This window comes from Bubalus kerabau, chromosome 8 (assembly GCF_029407905.1).
Source record: "Bubalus kerabau isolate K-KA32 ecotype Philippines breed swamp buffalo chromosome 8, PCC_UOA_SB_1v2, whole genome shotgun sequence".
In the NCBI taxonomy this organism is placed as follows: Eukaryota; Metazoa; Chordata; class Mammalia; order Artiodactyla; family Bovidae; genus Bubalus; species Bubalus kerabau.
The window spans coordinates 56,684,140-56,705,196 of record NC_073631.1 but is presented as its reverse complement, the minus strand read 5'-3'; the positions used below and the strand labels follow the sequence as shown (position 1 = coordinate 56,705,196).

General features: G+C 35.6%; 2 protein-coding genes across 19 annotated transcripts in view; one reads left to right on the top strand and one right to left on the bottom strand.

Annotated features, from left to right (window-relative positions):
* Positions 1-16,978, top strand: part of MDFIC (MyoD family inhibitor domain containing) — a 323,251-nt gene extending 306,273 nt beyond the window's left edge. For all 6 annotated transcript variants that reach the window (XM_055590331.1, XM_055590330.1, XM_055590328.1 and 3 more), the window contains one exon: positions 14,249-16,978. In XM_055590331.1, the coding sequence (XP_055446306.1) occupies positions 14,249-14,496 (248 nt within the window). In that variant the 3' untranslated portion in view covers positions 14,497-16,978. The remainder of the gene's footprint in view (positions 1-14,248) is intronic.
* Positions 1-21,057, bottom strand: part of LOC129659174 (uncharacterized) — a 480,433-nt gene that overhangs the window by 80,708 nt on the left and 378,668 nt on the right. The window contains exon 4 of one of the 13 annotated variants that reach the window (XR_008717835.1): positions 3,735-3,869. The exons of 11 other annotated variants lie outside the window; for them this stretch is intronic. The gene's annotated coding sequence lies outside the window, so the exon portion shown is untranslated. Of the gene's footprint in view, positions 1-3,734; positions 3,870-10,334; positions 10,470-21,057 lie in introns of those variants that run through there. One more of the 13 variants, XR_008717839.1, reaches the window with a different exon arrangement.

Genomic DNA, 21,057 nt, shown 5'->3' with positions numbered 1-21,057 from the left:
ACTCTCCTTGCATGAGATCCACACGGTTACAGTGACTGAAAAATAACTCTTAAAGGGCTTGCTTGCTTTGACTCACCTGTCACCGGTGCAAAGACAACCAATTGAGAGGTGCCAGACAATATGTGAACGAGACCTATTTGCTTAACTTTAAATGTCAACCCGAGGGACAAGCATTTAATACACACACATCTAAGGCCTATTGAAGTTCTCTCTGGGGACAGAGGCTGGCGGGCACCATCTCTGTGTTCCCCTCCATCCAGTTCACTGGTATCTCCCATTAAGGGAACTTGTACCCTTCTCTGGGGCTTTTCCTGGTGGCTCAGATGGTAAAGAATCCAACTGCAATGTTGGAAAACCAGGTTCAAACCCTGATATGGGAAGATCCCCTGAAGAAGGGAATGGCTACCCACTCCAATATTCTTGCCTGGAGAATTCCATGGACAGAGGAGCCTAGTGGAGTATAGTCTGTGGGGTCACAAAGAGCTGGACATGACTGAATACCTTGATTCTTATGAGTGCTCCCCAGAGTTGTCTGTATATCACCTGCCTCTGATGGCCACTGGGACTACTGCAGCATACTACCTCACGCCAGTCAGAATGACCCTCCTTAAAAAGTCTACAAATGCTGGAGAGACTGGAGAGAAAAGGGAACCCTCTTATACTGTTGGTGGGAATGTAAATTGGTGCAGCCACTATGGAACACAATATGGAGGTCCTCAAAGAAACTAAAAGTTGAGTTGCCATATGATCCAGCAATCCCACTCCTGGGCATATACCCAGACAAGACTAATTTGAAAAGATTACTTGCACTCCTGTGTTCATAGCAGCATTATTTACAGTAGCCAAGACATGGAAACAACCTAAATGTCCATCAGCAGAAGATGTGGTGCATATATACAATGGAATATTACTCAGCCATAAAAAAGAATGAAGTAATGCTATTTGCAGCAGCATGGATGGACCTAGAGATTATCATACTAAATGAAGCCAGAAAGACAAATACTATATCACTTATAGGTAGAATTTAGAATTCTGTACAAATAAACACATCTATGAAACAAAAACAGACTCACAGACATAGAGAACAGACTTGTGGTTTTTCAGGGGGTGAGGTGAGGTAGGAAAGAAAAGGAATGGGAGTTTGAGGTTAGCAGAGGCAATCTTACATATAAGATGGGTAAACAATGAGGTCCTATTGTATAGCACAGGGAACTATATCCAAAATCCTGTGACAAACCATAATGGAAAAGAACATGAAAAATTATATAATATATATGTGTATAGTTGTATAACTGAATCTCTTTGCTGTACACAAATTAACACATTGTAAATCAACTATCTATATATATATATATAAAAACTGGAATATTCATAAATGTGCAATGATTAGACAACATGCTATTGAATAACCAGTGAGTCAAAGAAGAAATCAAAAGAAATAAAATACCTTGAGACAAATGAAATGGAAATACAACATATCAAAATTTATGGGACAAAGCAAAAGCAGTTCTATGTGGAAAGTATATACTAATAAATGCCTACCTCAAGAAACAAGAAAAATCTCAAACAGCTTAATTTATACCGCAAGGAACTAGAAAAATAAGAACAAAGTCTAAAGTTAGTAGAAGGAAGAAAACTACAAAAATCAGAGTGGAAATAAGTGAAATAGATAGACTCACCAAGAGAGATGACTCAGAATCAGAAAAGTAAACATTATAAATGATACCATATAAAGGAACATAGGATTCTATGAACAATCATATTCCAAAAAATAGACAACTTGGATAAATTTCTAAAAATATGCAGCTTATTAAGATTGATTCAAGAAGAAATAGAAAATCCAAAAAGACCTATTTTGGGGAAGGAGGTATAATCAGTAATGAAAATTAAAAAAAAAAATCCTTCCAATAAACAAAAGTTAGACCCAGATGGGTTTATTGGTGAATTCTTCCAAAATTTTAAAGAAGAATGAATACCAGTCCTTCTCAAACTCTTCCAGAAAATAGAAGAGGAGGGAATACTTGCACATTTTTATGAGACCAGCATTACTCTGATACCAAAAATAAACAAAGACACCAAAAAAAAAAAAAATTACAGGACACTATCCTTGATGAACAAAGATGCAAACATCCTCGACCAAACAATAGCTAACTGAATTCAATACATCAAAAGGATCTTACACCACGATCAACTGGGGTTTATTCCAGGGATGCAAGTATGTGATTCAGCATCCACAAATCAATCAGTGTGATACACCACATTAACAAAAGGGAGGATAAAAATCATGATCATCTCAATAGATGTAGAAAAAACATTGGACAAAATTCAACATCCTTTGTGATAAAAATTCTCAAAAAAGTAGGCATAGAAGGAGCATACGTAAATATAATACAGGCCATATATGATATGCCCGCCACTAACATATTCAACAGTAAAAGCTGAAAGGGTTTCTTCTGGGACTGGGAACAAAACAAGGATGCCTATTCTCACTATTCAGCATAGTACTGGAAGCCCTAGACAGAGAAATTAGGCAAGAAAAAGTAGACATTCAATTTAAAAAGAAGTATAAATGCCTCTGTTTGCAGATGACATGATCTTATGGATATATGGAAAACCATGTATAGACACTTCCAAAAACTATTAGATCTAATCATTGAAGTCAATGAAGTTGTTGTATCCAGTATTAATATTAAAAAGTTTGTCCCATTTCTGTACACTAATAATAATCTATCAAACTTAAAATAATCCCATTTATAACTACATCAAAATGAATACCCAGGAATAAATTTAACCAAAGAAATGAAAGACCTCTATACTGAACACTATAAGACATTGATGAAAGGAATTGAAGAAAAATAAATGGGAAGATATTTGTGCTTATGGATTAGAAAAATTAATAATATTAAAATGTCCATACTATCCAAAGCAATATACAGATTCGGTGCAATCCCTCTAAAAATGCCAATGGCATTTTCCCCAGAAATAGAACAAGAAATTTTGAAATGTGTATGGAACTACAAAAGATCCAGAATAATCAAAGCAATCTTGAGAAAGGAACAAAACCAAGATATCATGTGCTCTGATTTTGACTATAATACAAAATTATAATAAAAAGCAGTATGGTATTGGCATAAAAACAGGCATATTAACCAATGGAACAGAAGAGCGAGCTCAGAAATAAGCCCACAGATATAAGGTCCGTTAATTTATGGCAGAGGAGGTAAGAATATACAATAGGGGAAGGACAGACACTAATAAATGATGCTGTGAAAACTGGATAGCCACGTTCAAAAGACTGACACTGGTTATATCAAAAGACATAACCACTATCTTATACCATAGACAAAAATTATTATAAGACTGAAGACTTGAATTTAATGCCTGAAACTATAAAACTCCTAGAATAAAGCATAGGTAGTCAGATCCTTGACACAGGTCTTGGTGATGACTTTTTAGATTTGATCCAAAAATCAAAGGTGTTGCATTTAAAGCAAAAATAAACAAGTAAGGGTACTTCAGATTAAAAAGTTTATTCAAGATGAACCAGCGACAAAATGAAAAGGCAGTCTACTAAATGGGAGAACGTATATGCAAATTTGGATTAATATCCAAAATATATAAATAATTCCTATAGCTCAATAGCAAAGAAACAATCTGATTTTAAAACTACAATGAGATATCACTTCACACCCATTAGAATGGCTGTTTTCTAAAAGACAAGAAATAAGTGTTGGTAAGATTGTGGAGAAAAGGGAAACTTGAGCACCGTAGAAGAGAATGTAAATTAGTAGTCACTACAGAAAGTAGTATGGAGTTTTCTCAACATAGAGTGACCATGCGATCCAGCAATTCCACTTCCAGGTATTCATCTGAAGAAAATAAAAACACGAATTCGAAAACATACCCCAGTGTTCATTGCAGCATTATCTACAATAGCCAAGATATGGAAACAGCCTTAAGTGTCCACTGATTGATCAATGGTTAAAGAAAATATGGTGTATATTATACCATGGAATATTATTTAGCCATTAAAAAGAAGGAAATCTTGCCATTTGCAACAACATGGATGGGCCTTCAGAGCATTATGCTAAATGAAATAAATCAGACAAAGACAAAATATCATTATGATCTTATATGTGGCATCTTAACAACAGCTATAGATGAAAAGACCAGGTTGCTGATGGCCAGAGCCCCGAGGTAGGGAGTGGGGTGGCGGACAAAGTGGTTACAGGGTGTCGAAAGCTATAAATTTCCCACTATAAAATAAATAAGTTGTGTGGATTGACTATAGTTAATAATACTGTATTACATATTTGAAAGTTTCTCTGAAAGAAAAAATATGTGTAATTATATACAATGATGGATGTTACTGAGACGCAGTATGGTGATCCTTTTGCAGCATACACAAATATGGAGTCATTACACTGCATACCTGAAACTAATATACTATATGTAAATTATACATCAATAAAAATGAATAAATAGAATCCCATATGGCAAAAGTGTTATTTTACTGTTTACTGTTTATATTATTATCACCATTATCACCTTTTATAAGATAACCCAAGTAGGATACCCACATGGCTTAAAAAAAATGCTGATTCTTTTTCATTATATACCTTGGCACAATATTTAAACAAGCACAAATCAGAAAATGTGAGGCTGAAAGGTAAATTGTAAAATAAACACAGTGGCAAAAATAAAAATGGGAAAATATTAAGCTTTTGGGAGAGATTTCTTACATCATTTTTATACAAATACATATTTTCTTATACTTATTTTTTGTCCTAAACATAGATAATATTGTGACCAACTTTAGCAGACTGTGTATGTAGTGATTCTTTCTAGGAAAATGCTTTTAAGATCTAAAGTAGATTTTGTTATCCAAAAATTAAAGTCAACCTTCCTATTAATTAAACTTTTTGGATTAGAGATATTTCAGCTGGCCAACTAATAAAGTCAGCACTGAGTAGGTTCAAGTATGGTTTTACTGTCTTTGCTTTCTAGCTTCCTGAGAAAATAAATGGATAATAGTTTAAATATGGGAAAAGATTATTATTTTTAAATCTCCTGCTGTAGCCAAACACACAAGATTGACTAAATCTTTCCAGGCAGATTTCTGCTCCACTCTTCTGCAAATTCTCTTAGAATTGCCTTCTTGAATCTCTTTTTTAAGTATTTGAACTAAGAACAGAGCCTTTAATAAACCTCCTTAGGTTAAAATAGAATGGCTCTATTTTGGTGTGGTAATCAGAGTGAACAATACATTGAAAGATAGAGAGTTGTAGCCTCTCGAATAAATATTGTACCATCGTCATCATTGTTATCACAGTAATAATATTTATTAAGTACTTACATGATAAATTCTTTACTGAGTACTTTGTATACATTGTCTCTTTTAATCCTTATCTTAACCCTTTGAGAACAGTAACTTATTACCAGCTATCAAATATATGATTTTAAATATGTAGAGATTCAACAAACTAAAATAAATAATACTTGCACCATTGATATTTTTTCACTTTTCTTTTGCTGCCTCACTGCCCACATACTTTTCTTTTAATATGTTTTAAATTAAACACTTCTACTAATTCAGCATTTTACTCCCTGGCAGATTTCTGTCTAAAGCTCCCAGGAAACTTTTTTTGTTGCACTTTTTGTTTCCTTCTTAGACTTTATAAAAGGTGACTCTAGAAAGGACTACATGAATCAGGGTTACAGTTAAGTCATGACCAACAATCAGTGGATCAAATTTCTCCCAAGAATTTGGAATGTTTTAATCAATCAGCAGCAAATCAAGCAGCAGGATCAACAGAGAATGAAAAAAAAAAAAAAAAAAAAAACTGCTCTCCACTTACTGTAATTTAAAATATGAATGCACTTCCCATAGGAGGAGAAGGGACTCCAGGACTTGGACACGTGTTAGGAAAATGATCAAGGAGTGAGTCTGTGGGGTGGGGGAGAATGGTGCTGTTTTTCCTCCAGTTCTTTTGAGTTCATTGAGGAAAGATAATAGTAAAGGTTATTGTTGTTTCTCTAAGTGTGGTCTTGGTGCTGCAGTGGAAAACGTAACTTGCTCTCTTTCTTTTACCTCCTGACCTATCTCACTTTCTTCCCTACTAGGAAAATCTTGACTGTGTTTTGGCTAAGAGGCATGGCCTCGCTGGGACAGCAGTGTGCCAGAGGGCTCTGTGTGGGAGGCGTACTTCAGGCCAATTTATGCAAGCAGCAGGTCATTCTAGGGCCGTAGGCCAGAATGCCGTGCGTCCTCCGTTTGAAGACACACAGCTCCTTGGAACTGAGCTACCGTGCCGTCTTAGTAAATATTTCCTGCCCCCACAATCACTTGAAGAGCGGAACTCCCTGGAGATGTCTGCATCTCATCCCTCACAGCTGACTTTCACAGAGGCCAGATACTAACTTAGCCATCCTGGCTGCGATTCAGGATGACCAAAACCCACTTTCAGCCTTCTTTTGGATTTTATTGAGAAACAGTTGCAGCAAAAGCAGTATCTGGGTAGAGGAATGCCTCTTACCCTGCATGGTGAGTCGCTCTTTGTCCTCCCAGGGTGGATGTGAGCCTCAGCAGCTAAAGACATGGAGTCACCTATGGGTTCTCTGACTCTGTAAAGCTAGAGTCAGGTTTGATCGCAACACAGTTTCCTGAATTAGTAATTACACATAACTGACTGCTCATGTTTCAATCTGTATTTGCTCCTTGGCATATTGTTGGCCTGTTGGAAAAAAAATAATGAACCCGTTTCTTTGTATATAGTTTACATGATGGAGACCTGATTAAGAAAGTATTTTCAAGCATTTTCAGTCATAGGAAATGTTATTAGAGATTACTCAAGATAAGACACATACAAACCTGCCTTTGCTCAAAAATGGGTTGCGGGTTATTCTCAGAATTCACTGTTCTTTGCCCTTCCCTGTACTCTGCTGTTTGGTGTCTTTGTTCCAAGAAATTCAAAGCACCTGTCATACCACATCTTAAAAGAAGGAAACTAAAAAAATAGACTTATTTAGAATACAGCTGAGTTTACTGTGCAGAGTTTTCTGACGGCTCTTTGGGTTCCTTTCACTATAACAAATTGCTTTTCTCATATTTGCCTAGTATTTGGGGCCACCAATGATTTGGGTAAATCAATTTGGGATAATTTTATTATTAAACTCATGTATCCTTACAAAAATAAATCTCAATCTCATTTTAAAGAGAACAAAGAGCCTCAAATCAGTCACAGATATTTCCACCAGTCATCTAAAATGCTGTGTAAGTAAGGTTCAGTTGTTACCTTCATGGCATTGGGAAGCTATAACAGACCCTTGCCAGATATGCCAGCTGCACGGATTTAACATTGATGACCTTCCAAAGGACTCAAAGATTTTGTTTGGGTTTGTGTCTGCAAGTAATCCATAATAGTTTTTTTTTTAATCAAACACTGTGCCAAAGATTTCCTTTTATGCTTTCTTTTTAGCTCCTTGGCTGCTGATTTTTTTCTTTGTTTTCCTAAATTTACAGTAGCTGCCAGTCTTGTGCTGAATTCTCTTCTCAGTAACACACTGAATTGCGCAATTCTTTTGGGCCCAGTTTGGAAAAGGCATCCTTCCCAGAACCTAGTTGGCTTCTCAAAGGTTAAATGCTTTTGGCAAAAAACTACAAATATGACCGAATAAAACCATAAAAATGAAAAACCACAAGAACAGGGGGAAAAACAATTATTTCTGACGGTGAACTACATGGATGCAGAGGACTCATCTTTTTTAGTTTGTTTCTCCATTTAAGTCTTCCTAGTTTGTTAATTCTTATAATCCTCTCTTTGCTTCAAATAAAACCAACAACTTAATGCCTTTTATGATTTTCCATCCCCCTGGGGATGAGAGGGGTGGTAAACTATAACTGCTATTTCTTTGTAGATTATTTTAACCTTTTCGTTACCTCCAGTTGCAATCAAACTACCGTTTCCAGAACACAACTGGAAAGAAAAATCCTTTTGGCAAGGAATACAAATCAGGTTATTACACTGATTTGATAGGATTTAGGAATTCATTTTTTGGCTTGTTCCCTTTTTGTTGTCATATCTGAGTAGTTTTGGACTTATAAAGTACAGAAAATGGATGTGGTTTTGGTAGATTTCTCTATGAATGCACCTTGCTTAATATCACTTTAATCTCTGAAATGAATTTTGAATTGTGGCTTCTTCAGATTTGATTTTTCAGAGCAGCCCAACGTGTTTCCAGTAAATTAGGCAGGATAGGATAACTATTTTTGTAAGTTTTAATATTTGCAAAAAAAGCTTATTTTTTAAAAATCTGTCATAACCGTATACCAGTAGAGTTCCTATTTACTCTGTACATTGCTCCTGTTCATACATTAATTTTTAAGTTTTAAATTTAGATTACTTTTGATTGAGACACCATCTCTGTCTTGGCTGCCTACCCTTTTTTGTCTATTTCACCAATGTGACTGGAAATTTATGAGTTCTCCAACTCATCAACTTTGCTCTTTCTTGAGGATGACATTTACTATCAGGTCTTCATTAAAACTAAAATTCATCTTTAGAAAGAAAACATGAATTGAGGCTGAAAACAAGATCAGCAAGACAAATCAGCAGAAATTAGTTATTTATAACTGACCTCCTCCAGGAAGATGTACAAAGTGTTAAAAGTAGTCATTCCCATCCCAGCAGCAGAGACTGCTGGATTAGACCATAGGATGATAGAGGGGGATCATGTGGGCTCCAATCCTGGCTCTGCTACTTCCTGCCTCTGTGACTTTGAGCAGATCTCCTAAGTTTTCTTGGAGAAGGCAATGGCACCCCACTCCAGTACTCTTGCCTGGAAAATCCCATGGATGGAGGAGCCTGGTAGGCTGCAGTCCATGGGGTCATGAAGAGTCGGACACGACTGAGAGACTTCACTTTCACTTTTCACTTTCATGCATTGGAGAAGGACATGGCAACCCACTCCAGTGTTCTTGCCTGGAGAATCCCAGGGACGGGGGAGCCTGGTGGGCTGCCGTCTATGGGGTCTCACAGAGTCGGACTCGACTGAAGCGACTTAGCAGCAGCAGCCTAAGTTTTCTATAAAATCTATCTGTGGTAAAATGGGGATAATACCATTACTGCTTCTTAGAGATGTTATTTGAATCAAATGAATTAATATTTTTAAAGAGCTTAAAATAGAATTTATTACCAAGTTTCATAAATAAAGTACAAGAGTGGTAAAAATGTCTCTTCTAAGATAACACATTTCTTAATTAATAAATGCTTTTTCTTCATTAATGCTAGGCTTCTTATTCTACATAAAACCACCATTGGTATCCGTTATAGAAATTACACTATGTTGTTGAACACAGTCTAGGAGTGTTTGATCTGTTTAGCACTAAGAATTTATTTTTTTCATGTTGTTTACTAAAAATACAAAGTTTAACAGAATTAAATTCTTTGTAGATCTTGTTAGCTACTAGAAGTTTGGAGAAAATCTGTTCTTGGCTTAGGGCTTCTGATTTTTGTATAACAACTGTCACTATTGTCTAAGATCTGGAACAGATTTTAATTCTCAAATGAATATGTTCTCTGAGCGGCTATGAATGGTTTAGCTGTGACTGTCACCCTCATTCCTCTTCATCTTGAGAGCAGCTGATTTCATATCATTCACATTCAGTCACTCCTTCCTGACTACTTATTGGTTTCCCCTCCTGTTCTGTATATCAGAATGGCTGGACTCCCTTGTTCTGAATAAGACACTAAAACTTTTCTATTTCATTCTACCACCAAATTTGTTAATACCTCCTCTTTTCACTTACTCATTAGCCAAACTTGTCAGTCTTCCATTTTACTTCCTTCAGTTCAGTTCAGTTCAGTTGCTCAGTCGTGTCTGACTCTTTGGGACCTCATGAATTGCAGCACACCAGGCCTCCTTGTCCATCACCAACTCCCGGAGTTCACCCAAACCCACGTCCATCGAGTCGGTGATGCCATCCAGCCATCTCATCCTCTGTCGTCCCCATTTCCTCGTGCCCCCAGTCCCTCCCAGCATCAGAGTCTTTTCCAACGACTCAACTCTTAGCATGAAGTGGCCAAAGTACTGGAGTTTCAGCTTTAGCATCATTCCTTCCAAAGAACACCCAGGACTGATCTCCTTTAGAATGGACTGGTTGGATCTCCTTGCAGTCCATGGGACTCTCAAGAGTCTTCTCCAACACCTTAGTCTATCTGATATCTCCATCTGGTATTTCCAGCTAAAGAAAAGATTTGATTGAATTTCTCTTCATCACTTCAAACTCTCAGTCTAAACATTAGCTCATGTGCATCTTATCTCTTAACTTCAAAAAGTCAGTACTAAGAGAGGACAATCATATTTGACAAAGGACTGATGGATGGATATCTTCACTACATGAAGAACTTCTACAAGTCGATAATAAAAACAGGCAATTCAATAGAAAAGTGAGGGGAATACATGAACACCTGTTTCAAAGAAGAGGAAACATGAATGGCCAAAAGCATGAAAAGATGTTCAAATTTATTAGTAAACAAATGCAAAGAAAACCACCATGAGATGCCATTTCACATGCAACAAATTGGTATATATGAAAGTTTCAAAGTTTCAAAAATATGACATTTTCAAAGATTGGTGAGGATGTGGAGCAGTGAGCATTCTCATACTTGGTTGTGGGAATACATTTTGGAGCAGTCACTTTAGAAACAAATGCAGTATTACCTAACTTGATTAAATACATGTACATCCTAGAACCCAGCAGCAATTCTACTGTCAGTTATTTAGCAAGTTGGCTCTAGGAGACTTGCACAAACCTGTTTCAAACATTAATGTTTGGAATAGCAAACACTGGAAATGACCAGAATACTCCTAAATATGATGGATAAATATAATGTAAAACAAGTGAACTTTAGCTACAAGAATTAAGAAAGGTAAATCTGAAATACATAATATTGAGAAAAGTGTTACAGGAATTTATGTGGTATCATTTCCTTCCTGATAGGTTATGTAGGGATATTTACACATTCATTGTTGTACAAAGTACAACAAAAAGCAAGGGAAGAGGAAGATGTACTTAGGAAGGGACCAAAGAGAGCTTCAAAGGTATTGTAACCCTCTATTTCTAAGGCTGGTGGGAAGGCCATTCTAAGGCCATTCTTTCCCCTTCAAGATAAGTTCACTACATATACTTTGATGTATGATATTAATCCATAAATAATCTAATGTTCAATAACTGTGTATAAGGTTCTTCAGTATCAAGTAAGTTCTTATGGATTCCCCTCTTAGTTTTGAAATACAGGCCATTCCATAGCAGAATACAAAGTTAAGGTTGGACGTGTTCTTAGAATCAGTTAATACGGGTATGTGTTTGAAGGCATATTGAATAGAACTGGCTTCCTTGCCAGTTAAACACTAATGTCTTTTTTTTTTTTAGTTTTCTTTTTTTGTGTGTGTGTAAATTTCTTTGTATTTTATTTTTTTTCAACTACAATTTTATTTTATTTTTAAACTTTACAAAATTGTATTAGTTTTGCCAACTAATTTCTTAATAGGAATAATAATAAAGTCAGCTCTATAATGTTTCAGATATTTTACAAATCATGATGATAATATAAATCCTAGATAAACTCTACTGAACCGAGACATATAAGATATCAGGCTAAAAGTTTATAGAAGGAATGTAGAAACAGGGAAAGTAGAGGCTCTCTAGAAACCCAGGACTTCCCAAGACTATGGACTTGGATCCATGGAGTTGATTTTGCTGTTTTCTTATTGTGATTGGATACCGTAGTCCCCCCTTATGTGTGGTTTTGTTTTCTGTGGTTTCATTTACTCACAGTACCAAAGTATTCAATAGAAGACTCTAGAAATAACAATTCATAAGTTTTAAATTGCACACTGCTCCAAGTAGCATGATGAAATCTCATGCCACCCTCTCCATCCCACCCAAAACATGAATCATCCCTTTGTGCAGTGTGTTCCACCTGTTCGTATGCAGCAGCCCTCTTGGCTTCAGACCAACTGTCTTAATATCACCATGCTTGTGTTCAAGTAACTTTGATTTTACATAATGATAGCTCCAAAGTGCAAGAGTACTGATCCTGGCAACTCATATATGCCACAAAGAGACTGTAAAGTACTTTGAGTAAATAGGTGAAAGTTCTCAATTTAATAAGGAAAGACACACACACACACACACACACACACACACACACAAACTATACACTGAGGTTGCTAAAGTCTACAGTAAGAATGAATCTTCTATCCGTGAAATTGTGAAGAAGGGAAAAGAAGTTCATAATTTTGTTATTTCACCTCAAATTGTAAAAGGTATGGCCACAGTGTATAATAAGTGTATAGTTAAGATGGAAAAGGCATTAAATTTCTATAAAATATTTCAAGAGAGACTACATTCACATAACTTTTATTATAGAAAATTGTTATAACTATTCTATTTTACTAGTAGTTACTGCTAATCTCTTTGTCCAGTTTATAAATTAGACTTCATCATAAGTGTGTATGCATGGGGGAAAAAGAGTATGTATAGAGTTCAGTACTATCCATGATTTCAGGCATCCACTGGGGGTCTTGGAATGTGGAGGACTACGGTACTACTAAAAACATTAGAGGAAGACAGAAACTCACAGTTTTAGAATTCTGTGATCATTTTCCGGTTGCTCCATAGACCATTTTATATGAGAGTGGGCTTGGCCCTGAGAAGGATGGGAGGATACACCAATGTGTTTTTTTAGCCTTTTTTTTTTTTTTTTTTTTTTTCTGGCTGAACCAGGCAGCTTGCACGATCTCAGCTCCCTGACCAGGGATTGAACCTGGACCATGGCAGTGAAAGCCAAGAATCCTAACCACTAGGTTACCAGGGAACTCCTAGCCTTTAATTCTACAAACAACTCTGGAGTTTCCTTTTTGAGTTTTTCCTGACCCTCCTCCTTTTTGCCATCTGGGATAAGTATGTATTTCCCACATTTCCCCCTTTTACAAATGTATAGATGCTACTAAGTTAGAGACTACAGAGAAACGGGAATATTCGGAGGTGGAGGGGGGTGGTTATGATGGAATGAATACACAATTTGATGAAACTCCATCAAAGGCACTCAATCTTAAAGCCAAATACAGAAACACACAAGTCATGTCACAGTGGGATATAGATAGGGGATTGTTCTGTACTGTCTGTTGTTCTTGGAAGCAGAATCCCCTCATTAAAGCATGCATCATATGAAATTTTTAAAGAAGGAAAGGAACACAAACACACACCTATAAATAGTCCTGCTAAAAATTCATAAATATTTCTGAAATAAGACAAATGTCTTATAACATTGGTCTTAAATTATTTTATTGCATGTGTTAAAGTCTTCCAGAAATAGACATTTTCTTCAGTTGCTCCTTTTACTTGACCCAAAATTCTGAGGAAAGAAGCTTAGAATATGGTGTACTAAATTTATTAGATTGTAATCTGTTAAATTCTCACTTCTTTATATCAGTTCATGACATTTGTTGTTCAAAAAGGCATCATTAGAGATGTCTCAGTAAAGTACTTCATGCACAGGAAGTGGGAAAGCAGTGTTACTGTGTCATTATTCACCTTTGCTAAGGTATGTATCCTTTGTTAGAGATAGGCAGAACTATCCCAGAAACAATGGTTGGGGCCAGGGTCTGTTTTTAATTCTTGTGAAACCAAAAAAATCAGGAACCATAAAATTGAGCCAGTTTTATTGGGAAATAAAATATGCTGATCCCAGTTTAATGGATTCCAATTTAGCTGTTGAATTAATTATTCAATAACATACTGAATGTATCATTTAAATTTTTTTTTCCTTGCAGTTTTAGAACAGGTGGGGACATTGCAGTAACTTGTTTTCTGAAGGACTTTACTGTCATTTAGCAGAGAGCAGTAGGATATAGGGAAGAGGGATGAGAGGCATAGAGGGGTAGAACCTAGAACCACAGACCAGTGCACACTGAGTAATACTCTAACCCACAGGCACACACACACATGTATATACAGTCTTTCCCTCCCCACCAAATGCAATATCTGCTTCTAAAGATTGTTCATCTAAAATTTAACCTGTTTCTTTTCATCCTTCCAACCCACAGAAGACTTCTAGGACTGCAGGTCATTAGGTTCTGGATTACTTACTTTGATCAATTATTATTCCTTTTACTGATGATTTATATCTTTTGTGTTCCTTCTTTCTCTGACTGTGTGGTCTCCTCCCACCTGAAAATGAAGACTGCTGTGTCCACTGTATCCTGGCCTGCCTGTTCTGTGAATTCCTGACCCTCTGCAATATTGTCCTGGGACAAGCTTCGTGTGGCATCTGCACCTCAGAAGCCTGCTGCTGTTGCTGTGGAGATGAAATGGGAGATGACTGTCACTGCCCTTGTGACATGGATTGTGGCATCATGGATGCCTGTTGTGAATCATCAGACTGCCTGGAAATCTGTATGGAGTGCTGTGGAATTTGTTTTCCTTCATAAATATTTATCTTCTGTTTGCGTTAAAACTGGAGAGTATTTTAAGTTTTTTCTTTTGAGGTAAAAGAAAAGCACGTGGTAAAATTCTCATCAAACAACCCAGTACTTGCACTGTTAACTCATTATTTTAGGTAATCTCTGAAAGCCTTTTTTTGTCCCTCTAACCAAATCCACATGGTTTAATATGTGAAATTTTAACTACTTTTAAACTTGTTAATAGGTTGCAGTGACTGAGGGACATTTTGGCCAAAAACAGAAAAAAAAAGAAAAAAAAATACAAAATGTCTCCTCCTTTTTATACTTATTTCTCTATGGTTCTTTTAACCTGTCTTAGGAGCCCCTTGCTCCAAATGTATTCTTTTCTGGTGGTTATTTAAATCAGACAATTTATTTTTAATGTTGTTACAGTGGTTAAAAGCAAGCATTCCTTAGAGTAAACTTTGAGAAACACACCCACACAAGCAGTGGGCACCTAGAGTTTGCGTCTACGCTCTGCTTGTTCAACAGACACTGAGTGCCTGCTGTGTGAGCTGCTGCAGCGCCGAGATGGATGGCATTCAGCTGCCATCCAGAGAAGCAGAGGAAAGTTTAGGCAAAGAGACTTGTAAAGAATAAGCCAGCCCACAGGCATATGGAAGTCATGATTATGAGAGAGAGAAACTCAAAAGGCTGTAGGGATACACAGAAAGGAAAAGCTGATGTCTATGGGAATATTCAGAAGGCTTCGAGGAGAATGTGGCATTTGAAGGAGGCCTCTTGGGATGAGTGATTCATCTGCTGCTTGAATGAATTAGCTTTAGGACCAAGTTTTAGGTGACCAACCTGAGCTGACTGTGCCCTTGAGCAGTTACAAGAAAAATGCCTCATGTATGTATTTTCTTTAGTTGTGGCAATACATCTTTCTTTAAAAAAACTATAAAATTTAAGTTAACTAAAAATAAGCTTTTTTTTACATAATTTAGAGGTTATGATAAAGTTTTGATAAAAACAATGCTTTATTAAAATAGCTATATCTTATAAACAATGTGGAGTACTTTTGAAAAGTTGAACTTAAATTAGGAAAAATTTTATATTAAAATCTCAGCACTTTGATTTTGATTTATACAAACACTTTTCTTTTGAGAGCTTTAAGTATTTTGCAGGGGGAAGGGTTATCTGGTTAAGAAGCAAACCCCCCAATATTTATAAGCACAGTTAACCTTAAATACAAATTATTCCTTCCAGTGCAGTGGGAATCTTGACATCCATTACTATGACCAAATTTCAGTATTTCAATTTTACATTAAACCCAAATGATGGGTTATAAAGATCCTTAAGTGTAAAGAAATAAGACTTATTAAGTTACTTGTTAAGACTTAGTAAGTTACCAAGACATAGAGACTTTGTGTGGTACAGATGAAAAGGAGAGGGCATTTTCCTACTACATGCTCTTCTGCTAAGCTTGATATCCCCAACTTGTAGTTTGGTTTGGTAATACCTTCTAGAAATTTTGAAAGTATATCTTTGGATGAATAGTTATTTTTTATTATTCCAATTGAATATCAAATTGATAGTAAAAACAAATGCATATTTTTAGGAAGCCTTTTAGCAAATCTAGGCTTTTAAGATTTTAAAACCTAAAGCATGGGTATGTCACCAACAATTTTTCCTTTGAGATGAAACCTAGTTTCCACTTATATCATTACTTAAAAGGCTTAAAAAAAAAAAATTAGCAAACTCTTGAATCCCCTTTTAGTGCTCTTTAAACACACATACACACACACATACATACATACAAACACACACACACACACTTAAATTGTCAGGCTTAAATAGAATTCTAGTCAACAGCTGTCTGTCTCTTCCTGGCCTAAAGAGCATTTTTGATGTAACAAATGAAATATGAGAACATCTTTCTACTATTTCTTAGTAATCAGAATCTGAATATTTACATATATCCAAAGTTAACATGTATATATATATTAGGATGTAAGAGTATCAACTTTATATTGATATATAAAACCTTCTAATGACCTGGAATCATTAAAATAGTATATCTGTTATACTGCAAAAATTTTCTGCCAAACTGTTTGTCTAATATTTGTGTATCCTGCTATTTACAATGATGATATTAGCACTTTTATAATAATGTTTCTCTGTAACAGAGAGCATTAATTGATAGAATTTTAATCTCATATTTATATTCATAGTACTTTTCCTCTGTTGTCTATTCTGCAGTCATACCACAAAGTACCTTGTATGATTTTTTAAAATAAATGAAAAAAACAAAAGTAGCAAATGTGAAAATATTTTCAATATGTATTTTAGAATTTCTGTATGTAAAATATTTTGTTGAACTATATGGCCATCATAAGTGCTCTAGTTTACAGTTACAGATTTGGTCTCTCTTTAAATGTTGAAACGTAATCTTAAATATTTTTAAACTGGACCTGTATTATCCTGAATATACTATTTTGAAATAAAAAAAATGATTTCTCTAATCTAATTGATGGATCAATATTTAAATGAATTCAACTATAATTTAAAAGCCTAGGCTTTTCTTTTCTTGTTATATCCTTCTCTGAAAGATTTCTTAGTCTCCTATGTAAATCACATGACTCATGCCCATAAATGAACTATGAAAGATTCACATCAGTTTATACTGTAAATCATAGTTGACAAATGATTTCAAAACATGGTAAAACATGGTTTTCTGTTAAAACTTCACAGTAGAGCAAAATTCACATTTTTTACATTTGTTTTTTAATAAGTTGCTTTTACTTATTTGCTTTGGAATTATCTCCCAACTTATTAAAAAACTGTGGTAGTTTATACACACACACACACACACACATATATATATATATTTAGATGCTGAAATTAAACACAAAAGATCTATGGAATTGGGTATTAATTTCAATGAATTTCACCGAAAAGTAAATCATCAGAAGTACTTTCAACTAGGGTTTTTAGTGGCACAATTTTTAAGTAGTAGGAAGTGTTTTATTATTAGTATTTAACCCCTTGAATCACTTTACTTAGGAGAAGACATTTTACTTAGGAGTATAATAATTTTATTTTTGTGTTCTTATAGTGTATTGACTATATCCATTTCCCTCACCTGAAATAGCCAGTGTTTCTCTGAACAGTTCACGGAGTAACCAAGGCAACCTTATGTAATAACTTTTCATTCTTCATCTATACAAACTCTTATCAGTGCCCTAGATTCTAATGTTATAAACGTCAAAGTCACTGCCTAACATAAATAAGATTTGAGTCCAGAGTCTCTGTGGCTTGCCTTCTTGAATTCCAGTTTCAATGCCTAGATTTACCCAACCACCTAATGAATAAGTTTATTTATTAATAAGATTATTTTTCATACTATTCAAGACCTTTATACCCTTTCTAATTACCTGTGATTTGTAGGACTGTAGGTTTATTACATCTAATCTGACAGCCAAGATAAAATTTCATCAGACACTATAATATCCATTTTTCTCTTATTTTAATACTAATATAGAAAAGCATACCTTTTTTGTTTTAAATGACAGTTAATATAGGGATAGAGTTTATTTTACACTTACTATTTATATTTTAAAATTGAGGCTTGGGTACTACAAGGCATTCTTTTTAACCCTTCATCTCTATGTCCTGTGTAATCAATAAATTTATAGTGACTGTTTTCTTTAAGCCCCTCAAGGGAGTCAAAAAGCCCTCAGGATGTTTCAACCTTTGGGAGAAGTTTGCCACTTCCCATGAGAAAACTCTTATTGAGGCTACTAATATTTACTTGTTCATTTCAGATTACTTTTAGAGGTTATGGTTAAAATGGAAGGGGTTGATGCAGACCTAACGTGAAGGGGTGGTTTTCACAAAAATCATCACTGGTGACTAAATCTGCCTTGTATTTTCACATTGCAAAATTCCCAATGAACACTGGCTGTCCTCTCTAAAGGCCTGTGAATCAGTATCATCCAAATGACCAAATTTTAATTAAGTTCAACAGGCAAACCTGGAGGTGAACAGGATTCTAAGCAAAGCTACATCAAAGCCTCAACTAGAAAGAAGAATTTCTATCTAAGCAAGGAGAAATGTGCACCATCTCACTCTCATCACACCGGGACAACCGATTGACATTCTCCACCTGCCTAAAGAGTCGGACACAACTGAACAACTACACCACCACAACAACAAGCTGCCAAATGTCAAAACGAGTAGTTCCTTGCCTTCCTACAGAACTGCGGCCACTAGTTGTATTTCTGTTTGTCCATTCTTCATGCCCTTGATCCCTCCTCACCTTAACCCTTGCTAAAAGAGAATCTTGAGCTTATTTGTGAGGTGACTGTGAAGAAATCAATTTAGCTAAACATGCCTCAACATATTACTAACAGAGGGTATAGATATATCTGTTGAAGTATAGCTCTGCAATTAAGTGTTCACTTTCAGGCAGGTCTTTGAGGTTCAGTGGAGAATGTAATTATTAGGAAAACAGTGAAAAGCAAATTCACACAAATTCTCAGTTTAGCTTGAAAAACTGAAAAGGTTCTTAAGTTCTGTCTGATGCATAAAGGGGTAGAAGCAAAGGAATTACATTCCAAAGCCAAGAAAGAGGGTGTACAAAAGCAGCTGATCCACTTGACATAGTTCATAGCCTTTTGCAAAGGAATAAAAGCCCGTTGAGCAGGGAACCAAAAGATCTCATTATAGGATGAAGCCAGGCCATATTAAAGCTTGTGCACTAGTAACTATGTCTAAAAACAGCCTGCTGTTTTATATTGAACCAATACATTCTTAACTTGGTAGGTTGCAGTGTAAAGATGTACAGAGCCTGTCTGCTGGATGCTATGCCAATTACAGATGTGACGGAGTGGTGTCAAACACCTACAAATAGTTAGGATCTCAAGCAATCTTCGAGTGAAACAAAAGAAGTTTTAAAATGTCATCTCAAAACCTGGATAGCACAGTTCATCATGTGTGTCTGACTCTCAGAGTCTCAAGATCACCTTTATTATATAATTTAATGTGGACCTCATATGATCCCTCAATCAGAATGCACAATTCTTTCAAGGACATGAATAGTGCCTGAGAGAGAAGGAGAATATCTTTTAAAAGTAACACCTTCAGATGACAAGGCATCTGTGATCAGCTCTGCAGGAACTACGTTTTATTGGTGTTGAGGTGAAGGAGGAGGGAAATGCCCATGAATACATATTAGACTTTGTTAGATCATCAGAAAGAATAATTGGGCATATTTATACAATTACATTTTTAGTAAACTATTATGCCAGCTTAATGATAATACATATTCTGGTAAAAAGTACATTAAATGGCAATCCTAAAGCAATTTGGCTGCCGAGGATGTCATTTTTTTTATCTAATTATTCACAAATTAATGAATAAAATTAAATTCCAATCACTGAGGAAAATGGAGCAATGGTGAGAATCAGAACTGCAGATTAGTTAAAGCAAAGATATGCAATGCATAACAGAATTAAAGCATTTCTTTTATTCAAACTCAGTGCTTAAAAAAGAACAAATCCATCATCTTGAAATTTGACTTGTAGCTTGACATTAAAAATAATATGAGTAGAATTTTCAGTGGGGTAAGCACAAAACTAGTTCAAGTTGTGTCACTCTCAATTACTGTACTCAGGTGGTGTGCCCATTAAAATTCCCACTTGTGGGCTCCGCTCACTATGCAAATGGGGTCATTACCTGGAGAATTTAATTGGTTATGACACTGGGAGTAGGACTTTTCCTTTCAAAATAAACCTACTTACACACATTTTCACTAGAAATTTGATTGTTATATATATTTTGGATTGTTTTGCTCTATAAATATTTACTGAAATTGGACTATCTTTGCCTACTAATTTCCCACAGATAATTCATAGTGGATCCAAATTACTTTGTGCATGTAGTTTTGTCTATAAGACTGGCTAGAATGATTTTTATAAATCATGTTGCTTAACAAAATATTATTTTGAAACATCTTTGTATCTCTCAGTCTACATGTGGGTACATTTCCAATGAGGGTTTTCATCACTGAATAGTACGTATGTTTTCTCTTTCATCATAGTTCTAAATGTTTACTCTGAGGGGCTTCTTCCGTGTTTCTGCTTTTTTGTCACTTAAAAAAAAAAAGTATAGTTAAAACCTTGACCTGCCTTCATGGGTGTATAACATACATAGCATCACTGAGGAGCCATGCTTGTAACACTTGCAAGGCACTACATTCACTGATAAGACGGGGTGAAGATGTGAAATAGTTGTCAGAACTTGTTCTAGAGAGAGTTCCACCAAGAGCCACGAGACAACTGAATTTAAAAAGAACAACGAATCCGTACAAAAAGTACAGTTCTCCACACACCTGCCATCTGTTTTCACTGATTGTGGTGATTTCAACTGGAAAAAACCCTGAGTTTACAGCTAGATAACAAGAATATTGATAATGGCTGGAACTTACAACAAACACTGACATTACAGTATGGTTTAGTGGATGTAATATTAAAGTGGGCACCCAGGAATTTAGTTCCTAGGCACTGTCTCAACCAGCAGATACCAGAGTGAACTTGAAGCGGGAAC